Source organism: Cynara cardunculus, assembly GCF_001531365.2.
Source record: "Cynara cardunculus var. scolymus isolate 2C chromosome LG 9, CcrdV1, whole genome shotgun sequence".
Lineage (NCBI taxonomy): Eukaryota > Viridiplantae > Streptophyta > Magnoliopsida > Asterales > Asteraceae > Cynara > Cynara cardunculus.
Genome location: NC_037536.1, coordinates 8,457,835 through 8,473,479, shown reverse-complemented (window position 1 = coordinate 8,473,479; position 15,645 = coordinate 8,457,835). Strand labels below are relative to the sequence as shown.

At 37.9% G+C, this 15,645-nt stretch overlaps 1 protein-coding gene across 6 annotated transcripts in view; it reads right to left on the bottom strand.

Moving 5' to 3' along the window:
- Positions 1 to 15,645, bottom strand: part of LOC112517648 (ABC transporter A family member 1) — a 45,614-nt gene that overhangs the window by 18,614 nt on the left and 11,355 nt on the right. For 4 of the 6 annotated variants that reach the window (XM_025125012.1, XM_025125017.1, XM_025125015.1 and 1 more), the window contains 11 exons: positions 13,809 to 13,895; positions 12,878 to 12,976; positions 12,621 to 12,805; positions 12,106 to 12,160; positions 11,926 to 11,997; positions 10,982 to 11,689; positions 10,710 to 10,888; positions 8,572 to 8,782; positions 7,274 to 7,357; positions 3,593 to 3,634; positions 3,389 to 3,485 (listed from right to left, as the gene is read on the bottom strand). In XM_025125012.1, coding sequence (XP_024980780.1) covers positions 3,389 to 3,485; positions 3,593 to 3,634; positions 7,274 to 7,357; positions 8,572 to 8,782; positions 10,710 to 10,888; positions 10,982 to 11,689; positions 11,926 to 11,997; positions 12,106 to 12,160; positions 12,621 to 12,805; positions 12,878 to 12,976; positions 13,809 to 13,895 — 1,819 coding nt within the window. The remainder of the gene's footprint in view (positions 1 to 3,388; positions 3,486 to 3,592; positions 3,635 to 7,273; positions 7,358 to 8,571; positions 8,783 to 10,709; positions 10,889 to 10,981; positions 11,690 to 11,925; positions 11,998 to 12,105; positions 12,161 to 12,620; positions 12,806 to 12,877; positions 12,977 to 13,808; positions 13,896 to 15,645) is intronic. The other 2 variants (XM_025125013.1, XM_025125014.1) reach the window with 2 other exon arrangements.

Here is a 15,645-nt window from a genome sequence, read left to right as displayed (position 1 = left end):
TTTCAAACGTAGCATACCCGCACACTATAAGATATGCATAGAAGCCAAGGTTCTACATATTCTTGTCATGTCATCTACCTCTACGGTTACCATTGGTAAAGTTAGAGTTGATGCAATCAAATTGCCAGGTAGATCCTAAAGAAGTATATAGACCCCAAAATAAATAAAGAATTCGACAATTGACATGGGTGAGAAAAGTCTGCAGAGTAATCAAAAACCTCAACATGGCTGAGAAGTGTCTGGCACATATGCAAGATGTATTGAAGTGACAGACAAATGTTGCAGTACAGCCATATGAAAGCTACACAAGGTATCAATACTACATGTGCAATACATGATAGAGGACAGGCAATTGATGTTGAAAGCCTAAGAGACGATCTAGCACTTTATCATTAAGCAACAATCACAAAAGCTGAAAATAGTAAACCTATGATGTATGGAGACCTTTGTTGAAATAGAATGAGAATGAAGGATAAAAACTTTAGGAGAATATGAATTTGTATATTGCTATGTTGATTCAATTACAATGCATGGAAGATATATATATATATATATATACATATATATACATATACATATGTATATATACAAGAGAGAAAAGAGATCAGGATAAGGACTATTCTAAAGCAACTCCCTGTTGGAGTCTAACTCTTTATAGGAGTCTATCTATAACATCTTAGCACCTTTCCTTACATATGAATCTGTCTACACTCCCCCTCAAGCGGGATAGTATATATTATACAATCCAAGCTTGTCTTTCAGCTTATCAGAGGAAGGCAAATTCAGTGCCTTAGTGAGGATGTGAGCCACCTGTTGAGTAGTAGAAATGTAGGAAATCTTCAGAATTCCCTTTTCAATCTTCTCCTTAATGAAATGCCTGTCAACTTCCACATGTTTAGTCCTGTCATGATGAACAGGATTATGTGTCATTGAAATAGCCAACAGTTGCTTTACAGGACCCTTAGCTCCCTTAACAACCTTCTTAGCCAGAAAGTTTCACATATACCTAGAGCAGCGGACCTTGATTCGGCCTCAGCACTGCTTCTTGAGACCGCTCCTTGTTTCTTACTTCGCCAAGTAACCAGGTTTCCAAACACATAGGAACAATACCCTGAGGTAGATCGCCAATTACTTAGAGAGCTTGCCCAACTTGCGTCGGTAAAGACTTCAATTCTTCGATCTTCCTAATTTTTAAATATCAATCCGAGGCCTGGTGTACCCTTCAGATATCTTAGTATTCAGTAGACTGCATCAAGATGGCAGTAGGATGGTGAGTGCATGAATTGGCTTACATAGTTGACTGCAAACGTGATGTCGGGCTTGGTATGTGCTAGGTAAATCAGTCGACCAACAAGGTGTTGAAATCTCCCCCTGTCATCAACTGGGACCGTGGATGTAGCATTTGGTTTGAGGTTAGGTTCCACAGGAGTAGATGTTGGTCTAGAACCCAACATCCCAGTCTCCATTAGCAAGTCCAATGTATACTTCCCGAAAGATGGTTATCGGTTCAAGGACGTAAGATGACCCTGCCTTTTCAGGGTAAGGAGTAGAGCGTTGAGACAAACTAATCGTAGAATTTAAAGCATGCAATCTCCATACCCAAGAAATCCCGGAGTGTGCCAAGATCTTTCATCTCAAAATAGTTGGCTAGATGAGCCTTAATTTTGGTGATGGCGAGGGCATGGTTTCCTGTAATGATAATATCATCCACATAAACAATCAAGATAGCAAATCTTATCATGCTCATGAAGATAGAAGAGAGTATGATCGGCATGGGCTTGGAGATACCCAAACTGCTTAACCGTGGAAGTGAAGCGATTGAACATGCCTTAGGTGACTGTTTCAAGCCATATATTGCTCGCTTAAGTCGACACACCTTATTGGGCCTGTCGGGTCGTGAAAACCAGGGGCAAGTCCATGTAAACTTCCTTGTTGAGCTTGCCATTTTTGAAGGCATTTTTCACATCGAGTTGATAAAGAAGCCAATCATAATTGGCAGCAAGTGACAAGAGAACCCAAAGGGTATTAATTTTAACCACGGGAGCAAAAGTCTCCCGATAATCGATCCCATATGTTTGTGTGCAGCCTTTTGACACAAACCGGGCCTTGTGCCGCTCAATAGATTCATTGCTCTTGTATTTGACCGTGAATACCCAGCGACAGCCACAGGGTGTCTTATCTCGTGGGCGGTCAATGAAAACCCATGTGTGATTTTTCTCAAGGGATTGCAGCTCATAGGTGTAGTTACTAGTTAGGTTTGTGTAACCAAGAAAATCAGAAATAGGATGTTGAGTGCAAGAGTGTGTACCTTTTCGAGTTGCAATTGGTTGATCAAGATCAGATGAAGAGGGCAACTCTTAGGGTGAATTAGACTTCGGCTTGACCTTTTTTCTTCGGCTGTATGTGACCCTAAGGCCATGGGCTTAATGGGCCTAAGTAATATATATATATATATATATATATCGTATTTACATTCTAACACTACTCATACTAAACTCAGATTGCTTTGCTATTTGAGTTTCATTTGCATTGGCTTTAAGGCTCTTTCTAACTACAGAAGAAGAGGTTACTTCAGATTCTCAAATTTGGCTTATCTGTTTGTCAAGTTGGTACTTGGTACGCTCCAACTTCTCTACTCGAGGAGCATTTGTTTTCGGTTAGCTGGATATGTGTATGCTCCCAGCTCCAACTAGAGCAGTGGTGGGTCATATTAATTTTAGATTTATGCTTATGATAATTGGAGAAACATTAGGGATATAAACATAGTTACATTTATTATTTTGTGAATAAAACCACATTAGACCTATTGGATATTTACTCGAAACTACGTGGCCTTCTTTTCAAGGATTACAACCACAAGTTTGTATTCATTGCAATATGTTATACTCTGGGTTAGAGGGCAGGTGGATTTTCATGTGATATCTGGCATCATATTAGGCATCTCAAGTTCAAACCAAAAAATCAATGGTGCAAGTGGATATGCCCATGAATCATGTATCCCTTCACAATATAAGTCCCTAATGTAATTGTTTTAATTAATTCAATGAGGAATCAACTATTTATGATGATAGAACTTTGTACAAGACGAAAAATCAGAAATAGGAGCTAAAAATTTCATGGGGCTTGTAGCAGACATCCTAAAACAGCATACAACGGCTTGCTGCATTCATCTTGCAAGAGGGTGGTGCAATAAATATAAATTATTCAAGGGGAGCATGAATAGAGGTGCATGAATCAAAAAATTCGGTGAATTTTCAAGTTCATTTTTTAGATAGATTGCGGTCGAAGATTTGGGCATTGGAATTGTTATTATATACAGATACTACTGATGTAAATACTTACAATATGCCTTGAAAAATGTAAATAAAACGGGAGTTGGGAGACTCACCAAAGATGTAGAAGAGAAGCATTGCAAAAGAGGAAGGAACTAAGAAGCTTATGAAGTCCCAAATATATGTTGATACCCAATACGACAATATGGAAACCTGAATATTAGTAATGGTAAACTAGTTAAAAGAGTGAATTCTGAAACATATATTGCCAATACAAATGTCGTATCAACAAAAAAGAAGAGTTAAGAAAAAAAGCATACCCCACTAATTAGTTGTTGATGCTTTGCTTTTACTTCACGCTCCTGCATAAAACATGTATCACCTTAACAAAATCTCGTAAACACAAATTATTTTTTACCGGTTTACTGGTAACACATTATTTTTTACCAAATATGGCCGGTAAGTCAAAAACTTGACCCACAAATGCTTACATATTGAAGCAAATGCCACCACTTGAACAAGATTCCAAAACAAGAAGTTTGAATAAGCAAACCAAACATGCCTCGTATATCCCACTCAGGGGTAGGATGTATGCAGATACTAAAGTGAATTGTGTTGTTTCATAAATCATTATGTGCAATTAGGTTGTTAGGGTTTCTCTTCCATTGGTCGTAGGCCATCGTCGTAGTTCTGACATTCTGCAGCTTTCTAGCAATATATTATTAAAGGAAACCTGTTCTACACGGCATCAAAGCAAGGTCAACCCTATGTGTATAGCCTAGAGTTTGGCTGCCTATACCGACCTACTGCTACTGCTGCCCGTTTCTCTCTCATTCTTGCAAAACATTCATCCCTCTCTTTCTCTCCATCTCTCTCAGTGGCCACCATCTTTCTTCTCTCCCAAAACTACAGCACTCAGCAGCTGCTTCATTTGAATGAGCCCTTCACCTGTTCCTGATTGCAAAACCCAATGGTCTTGCTCCTTGTTTTGACCCTTAAGTTGCTGTTGCCTGTTATTTTAAACAGGTGCAACATGTTATATTCTGCATAGAACGCTGAGTCTAGGACTTGCCTTCTGTTTGAGTTTGAAACAGCAGCCCCTTGATTCAACTTTTCTGTTCTAAAAGGTGGTAAAGATTTTTCGTGGTCAATATTCTGGTTGTTTGATTTCCTGGCACCATGTCTGGTTTGGACTACAAAAGCAGCCAATTTTCCAGTGTGATTTTCTGGTTGTTTGTTTTCTGGAAGCTGTGGCTCAGTTTGGATTTCACTTTTGCTTCATGCTGATGCCTCCTTTGTCCTCGCAAATAAGATTAACTTGGTATGTTCTCAACTAGTAACTGTTTTGAAGCATGTTTTGTTTGGGTCTCGAGTTTTAGCGTCCAGTTATTATTGAATAGTTGGTTACCTGGTGGATATTTTATATTTACCATTTCGCACTAGAACATTGATGTTTTTTAGAGACTGATGAACGGAAGATGAAGAAAACAAAAACACCGCTATAACAAAAACTCCCAGACCAACACCTAAGAGAGATGAATTATAGGAGAAGGCCAACACAAAACTTGGATGAGGAACAGGCTCCACATTCAAACCTCACCCAAAGGATAGTCTTACACATATTTGCATATACAAAGCCACTTAATCAGTGTAGAACCCAATTACCCAAACTAGAGCAGCAAAGCGTCACCATTACTTCTTCCTAGATAACTTAGGGAATTCTCCATCAACTTTAAATCCATTAATCGAAGGTGAACTTGAATAGCCAGTGGGTCTACCTTCCGAGTTTTGTTAAAAGTTCTGATTCTTTCCTGCCAAACACAGTTAACCATGGGCCGGAGACCAGCACTTAGAAAATAGCCCATATAGACCTTGATTTATGGTAGGTGAGGATTATTAGTGTTATTTTTGTGCCTCCAAAATTCATGAATCAGAGTTTTGTACATGCATCGATTGTACGAGACCATGGTCATGTGACCTAAGGTCGCCGAGGTACGTCGTGCAGCATGGCTAATCGATTCCAGCAAAACTATGGTACATTTTCCGTGACTTACGCACTGGTGTTTTAAGCGACCTCAAGTCCTGTCGCGTTGACTTCCGCGAGCATCCTGGCCAGCTGAGCAGATTGCATTCGGCAAGCTTGGATACACAGGCGATCTTGCCATGCGACCTTAAGTCATATGGCCAAGTAGCATATGTGGTCTGGCGGTTTATATTACCCTTTTAGGTCCTTTCCATCCGTTATATTCTTCCCAATTTTTACCCTAAATGCTCCCAACACCAAAAATGAACCAGGTCAGGTGCTGGTATATGAATATTTCTTCATTCCAAGCACTGTAATCATATTTATTATTAATACACTTCTCTTGGTGATATCCACCCATGGTTTTCACCCATTTTGAGTTTCCGCGTAAATACAGGTGTTGTTCTCACTCCCCTCCCCTCCCCCACTCCCTCTCTCTCTCTCCCCCTCTATCTACTCTTTTATTTTGCATCAAGGATATTGCTTTCTTATTTGCTATATATTCTACATCGAGGATTCAGTTTATCTTTCCAGTTTCCACATTACGAAGTATTGATTATTCAAGATTTTGAATTCTAGGGATTCTTGGCTTTTCTGTCCTGTTTGACTTTGACTTGGTTGAGGTTGTTTTCTCCATATAGAGTAGCAACTAGTATTCAAAAGTCGTAAGGAGCCAACAAGAGATATGTTGATAAGGGACGTCTCTTTAAGGGATGCAAGATTCTTGTGGGTTTGGTTCTCTCGATTCTCCGAAGTCACAAAACTAGAGGGATGACTCTCAAAGTGCATATGACTATTCTATGTCGCATTATCAGAAAATTGATTACAGGATTATGCCAGTACTCTATGTAGATATAGTTTAGTTGCAGAATAAAAGTTTTAATATAGAAACAATTTTAGACTAAGAACCTTTGGAAGTCTCAAATGCTCTTGATATTCTTGTTTGTAGGTATGCTCAAGGCCAGAGCAAGATTTAGATTCAGGGTGATCCTCTTAAAAGTTATACTAATTAGTCGGTTAAAAACCTAATTTGATTCAACATTATAGATATATATTTTCGAAAACATAAAAAATACATTAGTCAAAGATGTGATTCTAACTCTATAAACCTAAAAATCCAACCGCTATTCCCCTAATCTTGACTTTGCTCAAACAACAATCTCAGTTCAAAATAAATTGGAAAAACACAAACCAGAAATAGTAAATTGAAGGAATAAATAATTTAACTAGAAGAAAAAACTAATTAAATCTGCTCAATCTTGATTGAAATAGGTTCCCGAAACCATTGTTCTTTCCAAATCTCAAGGCTTTTTTGTTTATTATTTAAATTAAATGGACATGGGATAACGGAGAGCATAGAACCCGAGTTACCAAGTAGCTATATAAACTCTTTCCACAAACTTGAGGGTGGTCCTTGGCTCACCCTGGGCCAAGGGTGGCTCCGCCACTGGGAATGCTTGATGGTCAGGCAACCCATTCCCAAATGGTTCCAAATGTCACGTCTTTATCCGAAATATAATGTTATTGAGTACCAAAGAAATATAGGTACTTCTCATAGCTACTACAAACAATATTGCCTTCCTGGTGAGCATTTCATGTCTTCCGCACATATGTTTTTATGACAAAAGTTTGGGAAGTAGCAAATGATAAAGACGATCCAACTGGAGTCCATGACCCGCCAACTTGAACATCTTATATTGCCCTAGTTTGACAAGTTTTTATAATCACTTCGCCTACAACACTGCGGTTTCACAAGATTGACCCTTCAAAGTGTAACTTTCATGTGTGTTGAAGCTATAAAGCATCTTAGAGTGTACATTCCCGTTTTTAACTAGATCTTTTTACATCTTCTTAGAACATATCCGTAAGTGCACAACGTTATGACCCATCTAGGTATGCTAAGCAGTAGTTAAAGATAAACCATCTTTTCAAGTGATACAAATAAAAAGACAAAAAAGACAATTGGAGAGTAACTTACCTTCACAATAGCGACAGCGAATGAAGCAGGAATGAAGGAGAAGGCGATACTCACAACAATTGCTGCAGAGAATGCATCCAGGTCCTACAATTCATCATAAAATTCAGATTTTAAATACATATAGGAAAGAAGGCAGCACTATCTAATATTTATAAATAAAATCAGTAGAGTAGATACTTGGAACTTGAATTTCACATAATCATTCAAATGGAAAATAGATGAGATGTATAATATATCCATAATTAAGAAAGTACAATGTAGATACATATCTTAATGTCCCTATTTTGAAAAATAATTACCAACTACATATGCATCCAAAATAAACAATCACTTTGAGAACTATGTTGCTGTTAATTGTGGTGCAATAGCGGTTATCAGTCATAAGAAAAATAGCGGTGGTAAATTGTGTTTCGAGAATAGCGGCACAATTTACCGTTATTTCACTGATATTTGAGGTAAAATAGAGGCCCACAATACCGATTTCTCAGATGGGCCTCGTTCGAGAGATGTGAAAGAAAATGATGATTGGGTGGTTCCGACCGATGTTGAGCTCCAAGAGTTTGAGGATGCAAGAGATGACCTCCTCTGGTCAGATGTAGAGAAGCAATGGGAGGTAATGAACAAGTCGGGCCAAGTACAAGAAGTAAAAGGGAGCGCTATAGGGATGAGGATGATCATCATCATGTTGGAGATGAAGAGGAAGAAGGGGAAGATTAAGGAGCTAACCTAAACGAAGAAGTGAACGGATTAGATGATGTTGACTTTGCTAAACATATTGCTTGTGATTAGCTCGTTTACGAACACATATCCTATTTTGTTTTGTGAAACTTGTTTAAGTTGATGTTTTGATGTTGAAACTATTTTTTTAATTAATGCATGTAATATGTTAAGTTATGTATGCATACATATATTGTATATATAATTCTAAGAAATATTATATGAACCACTATTTTTGGACCTCTATACCACCCCAATAACCGCTATTTCAAATCTCAGTCCTGACCGCTATTTTGTATTTTGACCGCTCAAGACTATAGATCTCATATCTTTAAATTAAGAAAAATTGCTACACCAAGACGACCTTCATGGCTCTACAAAAAGAAACTTGGAGAAAAAATATAACATATACCATATGCATAGAAAGTAGATGTTGCCTGAAATAAAACAGCATGGTCATGCACATATTATAAAGGATGTTCTATTATAAATTTAGAATCATGAGAAATATTCTATATGGATGGGTAAGAGGTCTCATCATCTATTGGGAGGATTTAACCATAAATAAAAGAATAATATACTTGACGTTGCAGGCGCTGGCTTTGTGTCATTGGCAGTGGATGATTACGTGTTTGTATGGTCATATTCCCATTAAGTGTGGCAAGCCTAAGAATTGCCGCATTCATTAAATTGATAAAGGTTGGAGCAGCATGCTGACAAGTGCTGTTGTGTAGAACCGTGTACCCTATACTACCATCATCATTCTGTGCGTCCATTACAATAGCCCCATATCTGCATCAAGATGAACATAAAGCTGATAAGTGTTATCAATTTAGTACTAACATGCTTCCAAATGCAAGAACTTACGTAGGTACCACATAGCACAGAACTTATGACTACCACACGATGAATTCATCAAAAAGCAAATGCATTCAACTTTTTGCATGGACATAGAAAAAGATCCTACAGTAAGTGCAAATGTTTGCGAAAGCAAACTTTCTGTCAAAAGAAATATAGGAAGTAGATTATACTATTGTTAAACATTGACAGCACCAAAGGACTTTACAATCTTGCCTGTTACAACAATTTCTGTGTGGGTGAGGTCATATTTTGTTGACTTTTTGACTTCTCTCTTTTTGGGGCGTTTTTGATCTTGCTAGGGTTTCCAGTTCATAGAAAGCTCTTGATGCTCTGCATTTTTTATTCGTAATTTCTTGCTGTTAATCTAGTGCTGTTAATTTGGTTTCTCTCCAAGTCACATTTGACGAGTGGTTCGAGAAACAAAGCTGGGAAATTGTCTACGGAAATGGCGGATGAACAAGGATATGAGATCAATGGCTGCGAGCGTGACTGCTAGGAGTGGTTTGGGTGCAGAGGAAGATCATGGTGGAAACCCTAATTCGGAGTTGTTGTGTGCACCGAGTAACAAAGCTGGAAACCTCCTTAGAAGTGCCTGATGTGATGAATATGGATAAGGAACCAAAGGTTGTGATACTGAAAGAAAGGAGTTTTCTGCGTGGCTCTCAGGCACGCTCGATGGGGTTTGGGAGTGCCCTACACCGTCCAAGAACGGAAGCTATTTAAGGAACAGAACCCAACCAGCACCCAGTGGCTGAACCCCTTAACAGGTCTACAAATGGTTCTTCCTACGTTCGAGCTGTTCGTGAAGTTGTGGAAAAATAAATACAGGTCCTTTTGTTATGTTAACGAATCAAACCACTTTTGTGAACCATAGTAGGCCTCCTATTCAGGGTATAAAAGAGATGGAAGATACTTCCTTTGGAGGTTTCCTCTCTGCATATAGAAACATTAACATAAAGAATGTTAAATCAACAATTCTTCCAAAAGCTCATGTTGTTAAGTCCTTATAGTACTATTAACCTACAATATTGTTCCTGAGATATGACCCCTGATTGCATGCCAAAAGATATGCCAAAACATGTTATTAGGCACACAGTAGATTGCCAAGCACACCAACAAAGTACAGGAAACAAATAATGAAGTTTTGAGGGCAAACATTTTCCCTAGCAAAGCCACTCTTACATAGGGCAAATATAATATTTCAGATAGCCAACTGATTTTTCTTGTGAAAGATAGAGGTTGTAACCACTGGGCCATAGGGGCCTATATAAAGGAACTAGAAATAATGGGTCCAAGACACAGCCTAACCTATCACCAACTTTTCAATCTGTTTCCTGTACCTAAAAATCCTGTATAAACTCACAAAATCCTATTAGTTATTAGCCTAATAAGCCTATCTATCTATCTTCGCATTCAATAAGCTGAATGGGAGCAGTGTTATGACAGTGTTTAGAGATGATTAATATGAGCATATATTGCAGAAGGCACAGATCCCATCTGCAGTTGGTGGAACACCCTTTGATTTACGATAGCCTTTAAGCAAATTGAAACATTATATGCCCAATCAACTTCAACCAGGCAAACTGTGAGGACCTTTGCATCTAACCTAATTCAAAAGAAAAAGCAAATCTACAACCATATTGAACTGCAAGGGAATATATGGCGTACCAAACATAAAGAATGTTCAATATAGAAAAGTTGCAACAATTTTCTAAATTGTACTGAATTAACGACGCATGCCAATTACATCTTTTGTTGAAAATAACACTAAGTTTGTGACATAAATCAAATCCAAACTCAACGGAAGCATGATATCACCAAATGCAATAAAAGCAACAGAAAGCTTCAACATACGCACCTTGACTCATAGGATTCATTGAAGCTGGACATCAGGTACTCACTCATGGAAAGAAGGATTGGCCCCAAAGTTGGCCCTGCTGCCTCAATAGCATCTTCTAATGCTTTGCTAGGATCAGGAAACCTATATGTGCTCTCTTTAAACCTTTGAATCCAGCCCCCTTCTATATAATGTGAAATCTGTTCACCAAAAGCACACAAGATGAAAACATTACACAAACAACAAAAGGTAAGCCTGAGAAAAAGAAACAAGGACATGAAAAGGAAGGATACTTCTTGCGCGACAGGCAAAGATAGATCAAAAGGAATGGGACCACCACCCCCTTCACCACTAAGTAGTGGATTGAAGTAGGAAGTTGTGAAGGTTATGGACGGTTGATCAGGATGCGGCTTTAGTTCTAGCAGGAGAAGACCAATAAACAAGAACATAGCAGGAATTAACAACTGAAAAACAATTGTCTTCCGGTCTCTGCGAGCAGATATCCCCCTCTTTATGAGCAATGCCTTGGAATGTTTCCAGAATGTTGATCTCGTAATGACAGAAGGGAAACAACATTGCAAACCTACGAAACTTAAAAAACTCAAGGCTGCAGCAAGGGCAAGAGTACAGGCTCTACCAACTGCGGAAAGCATTAGCCCAACCACAACTATATAATTTCCAAAAAATTTGGAACTTGATCTTTTATCCTCAACATAACCATTACAGGTTTGAGACGGAGTAGAATCAAGCACAGCAACAGTAGTTCTTCCCTCCAGGCACTCCTCGTCATTGATGTCACATCCTGCAACTCTCAAGAATACCTCCTCTAAGGTCGTCACAGATATGCCATAACTCTCTATACCAAAATCTGTGCAATCCTCATGCTCCAAGCTTATTAAGTGAGGATCTGACTTTGACATGCAGCTTTCAATTTCCCTAAACATGTACTCAAAGGAAGCAGAGGATGCCAGAGGAAGCTTGAAGGAAATCTCAGTTCCAACCTGTATCAACAGACCGAAATAGTAAACCAACTGAATTAAAATCAACATCAACAACATGGAGGCATACATATCTGATAAATGCAGACTAAAAGAAGTACGTTGTAGACAAAGAAAATATTGATCAAAATGCTTTTCAATGAGTTGTTGAGAGAACATTGATCAATTAAAGTAACATCAATTAAGCAACCATAACATCTCAGACTGTAACATTTAAGCATGTAAAGTCTGAGAAATACTTCGCTCACGCATGTTGCTGATGGAATATGTTTGTAGACAATATCAGCAGCTGCAGATGCCCCGGGCGAAGTCTGAAAATAAGATACAAAAAGTGGATGTAAATAAATGTGAAAGAGTAATATATTAAATTAAACCACAATTAGGAGACCAAAGCAACTTGAGGAGCAAAGATAACACACCTTCACCAAAGTAAGAGTATAACCAACCCCATACTGATGCTTCAAGAAGAGAGAACTGCTCAAAAAAGGAATATTTAATATATAATCATTGATGTTTCAGCTTAAAATGAGCAAACCAGAGCTATTACGTTCTCCTGCTTATAAATCTTCTTTCTGACAATTATTGTTTTCTCTTTAAAGTAAAAAATTAGTAATCCATCAATGTAAAAATAAAAAACAATAAAATAGGAGACTATAACGTTAGCTAAAAACATAAATCAAGAAAATATATATCGACATCGCATTAACATTGAGAATGAAGCATAGGTTTGAATTTGGAAACGTAAACAAACTTTGAGTACCATAGTAAGAAATCAAGTTATTAAGAAATCGATGGTTCTTTATTCTTGCTTATGCATAAATGCCCAGTGATGTAACTTGTTACTGTTAACAAAAACAGTAAAAGATATGTTTTAATGAGCTACAAAAATCACAAGTCTGGATGTTTGCACAAAACAAGGAAAGTTGATAGAAACCTTCCGCAGCATTTCAAAGAACCATTAGCCATAATTGCTATGCGGTCGCCAAGTACATCAGCTTCATCCATCGAGTGTGTCGTTAACAGTATTATCCTACCTTTCTTTATTCTTTTGATAAGTTGCCATGTCAATCGCATGGAGTATGGATCCATTCCACTAGTTGGTTCATCAAGAATAACAACCTAAGAAAAAAAAGAACAAGAATTATATGATTGACAAACAAATATTGCACCTCACTTATATCCACACCTTACCTTACTATCTCCAATCAATGCTATGCCAAGGGACAACTTCCTTTTCATGCCTCCAGAAAGAGCACTTACGTAAGTATTAAGTTTATCTGCCAATCCCACCTAATAGCCAAAGAAGGTTTTGAAAACAACAGATGGATATAGTTAAACTAAGCAAGCATACATATTCCCCTTTGCTAAAAGCCAAAGAAGATTTCACACTGTTCTCCATCTTCATTTATTTTCCTTATTTTGCTTCTTAACAGAAAATCAACTCGGATAAATCAATCGAATTTGTTGAATAAGTAATATTATCATATAAATTAGAACCACTTTCCATCATCATTTTGTGGCTCCCATCTCCACTCCTCACATCAACAAAAAATTGATGGAGATAAGTGAGCAAAACAAATGAAGCCTAAAGTTATCACAATAGATATATTTTTCTCTTGTGACCTCCAACTATCAAGGACCTCAAAGAATCACAAATACCTAACCTAACGAGTTTTATTAAATATGAGCTACAAAGAGTCCAGGAGCAACCTGTCACCAATTCCATGTTGGGTTAAGATGAACTATTAAATCTAGTGAAGCATGCAAAAAGTAATTATAAAAATCCAGTTGACAACATGCAATAGTATCCAATCACTCATATGTAGTTACAAATAAGATGATGAAGCAATTAGCATTGAGGCTGATTAGTTTCAGAAAAGTGGGATCAACATATAAATTAGTGAAATAATAGTCAATACGATGGTCCAGATTTTTAGCTACATCTTAATTCAGCAAAGTAGAGGATTAATCATATGCAGGGTGCCATAATATATGATTCAGGAAAGATATCATGAGTTAGTGATTTTAAATCAAGCAGAACCAAATAGTAACAGGTCATAACTATGAGTTACAGTGCAGACTTTAAGGGAATAAACTATCTTAGTATAGTTCAGGAACTAACTTCGTCAACCATTTCAGTTACACTGCTCTCCATGGATTCCTCGTTCACTCCTTTTATATTAGCAAAAATTTCCAAATGTTCCTTCACCTGAATAAGTAAAGTTCAAAGCCAAGTTATCATCTGCAAGGATATCAAGAATGAAAACATATGCCTTTAAACATGTCGAATAAGATAAAAGAACTATGAAAAAATTACAAGAAACCCTTGCGTCAGGGCTGGCCCTATGGTTGGGCAGCCCGGGCGGCAGCCCAGGGCATCCCAAGCCCAAGGGCATCAAATAGCCCAATATTAGTTGTATAGTCATTAAAAATTAAATGAAATTGTTACTAGAAAGATTTGAACCGGGTCATCTAGTATTATTGCTAGGTGTGCAACATGTCATCAAGCTAAAAGCCAGTTTCATCAAGGCTTGTATACTCCATTACCTGTTCCTTCTCAACCATGGGAAGATATTTCTATGGATTTCATTGTGGCTTTGCCCCGTACTCAACGTGGGAAAAATGCTATAATGGTTGTGGTGGATCATTTCTCCAAAATGGCACACTTTGTTCCATGTCACAAAACAGATGATGCCATTCATGTTGCTGATTTATTTTTTAAAGAAATTGTGCGTCTTCATGGAGTCCCTAAAACCATAGTTTCTGACAAAGATGTCAAGTTCTTGAATTACTTTTGGAAATCATTGTGGAAGTTATTGGGCACCAAGTTATTGTTCAGCACTATCTATCATACGCAAACGGATGGACAAATGGAGGTAACTAATCAAACACTCACAACCTTGCTAAGAAGTATGGTGAGCAAGTCCTTGAAAGATTGGGGCATTAAACTTTCTTTTGCTGAGTTTGCTTATAACCGATCTCCAACTTATGCTATTGGATGCACACCATTTGAAGTGAACTATGGAGTGAATCCTCTCACCCCTATTGATCTGATACAACTGCCTAAGGGTAGTGAAGTTCACTTTGAGGCATCAACTCGAGCCAAAGAAATGCAAAAGATTCATGAACAAGTCAAAGCAAAGATTGAACATGTCAACAATTTGTACAAGAAAAAGGCCAACAAGCATCGCAAGAAGGCTCTCTTTGAACAAGGAGATCTCGTGTGGTTGCACTTAAGGAAGGAAATATTTCCTTTAAAACGGAAGAACAAGCTAATGGCGAGAGGAGATGGACCATATAAGGTGTTGGCAAGGATTGGAGATATTGCCTACAAACTAGAGTTACCTGGGAATACAAACATATCAGCAACTTTCAATGTTGGAGATCTTTCTCCTTATCTTGAAGATGGTCCATTGGAAGATTTGAGGGCAAATCCTTCCCAACCAGAGGAGGTTGATGAAGTGGCATCCATGTTATTTTCAGCCGGTACAAGACCAGCCCATTTTATGTCTCCGGCTCACCTTGGGTTTGATTCAGACTCTTATTTTGGGTTCGAAACAATTAAAGGGAGGAGTATAATTTTCTGCCAGCCCAAAGGAGATTAAGATTCTTCCGCATTTATGCTTCATTAATAGTCCTTTAATTGTTTTCCAACTTTTGGTCTTCCTTTAGTCTTCTCATTTTTCAAGAGTTATGTTTATCTACCAGCCCTATATATGGGGTTCCAAGTTGTAGCTGGAAAGCATCTTTTTTTTTAATAATGAGTTTACAATAGCTTGTGAAGCTGTTTTGAGTGTTCATACACAAAAGGAATCTATTCTTGATTGTTGCTAGTGTGGTGTTGTTGCTTTATCACTAGTAACATCAACCTTCGCCAATTTGGTTAAATCTTGGTGGCATTTAAGTACTTTATCCTTGATCTAATCAGATTATTAATCTCACCCTAGTCTTATCCCTCT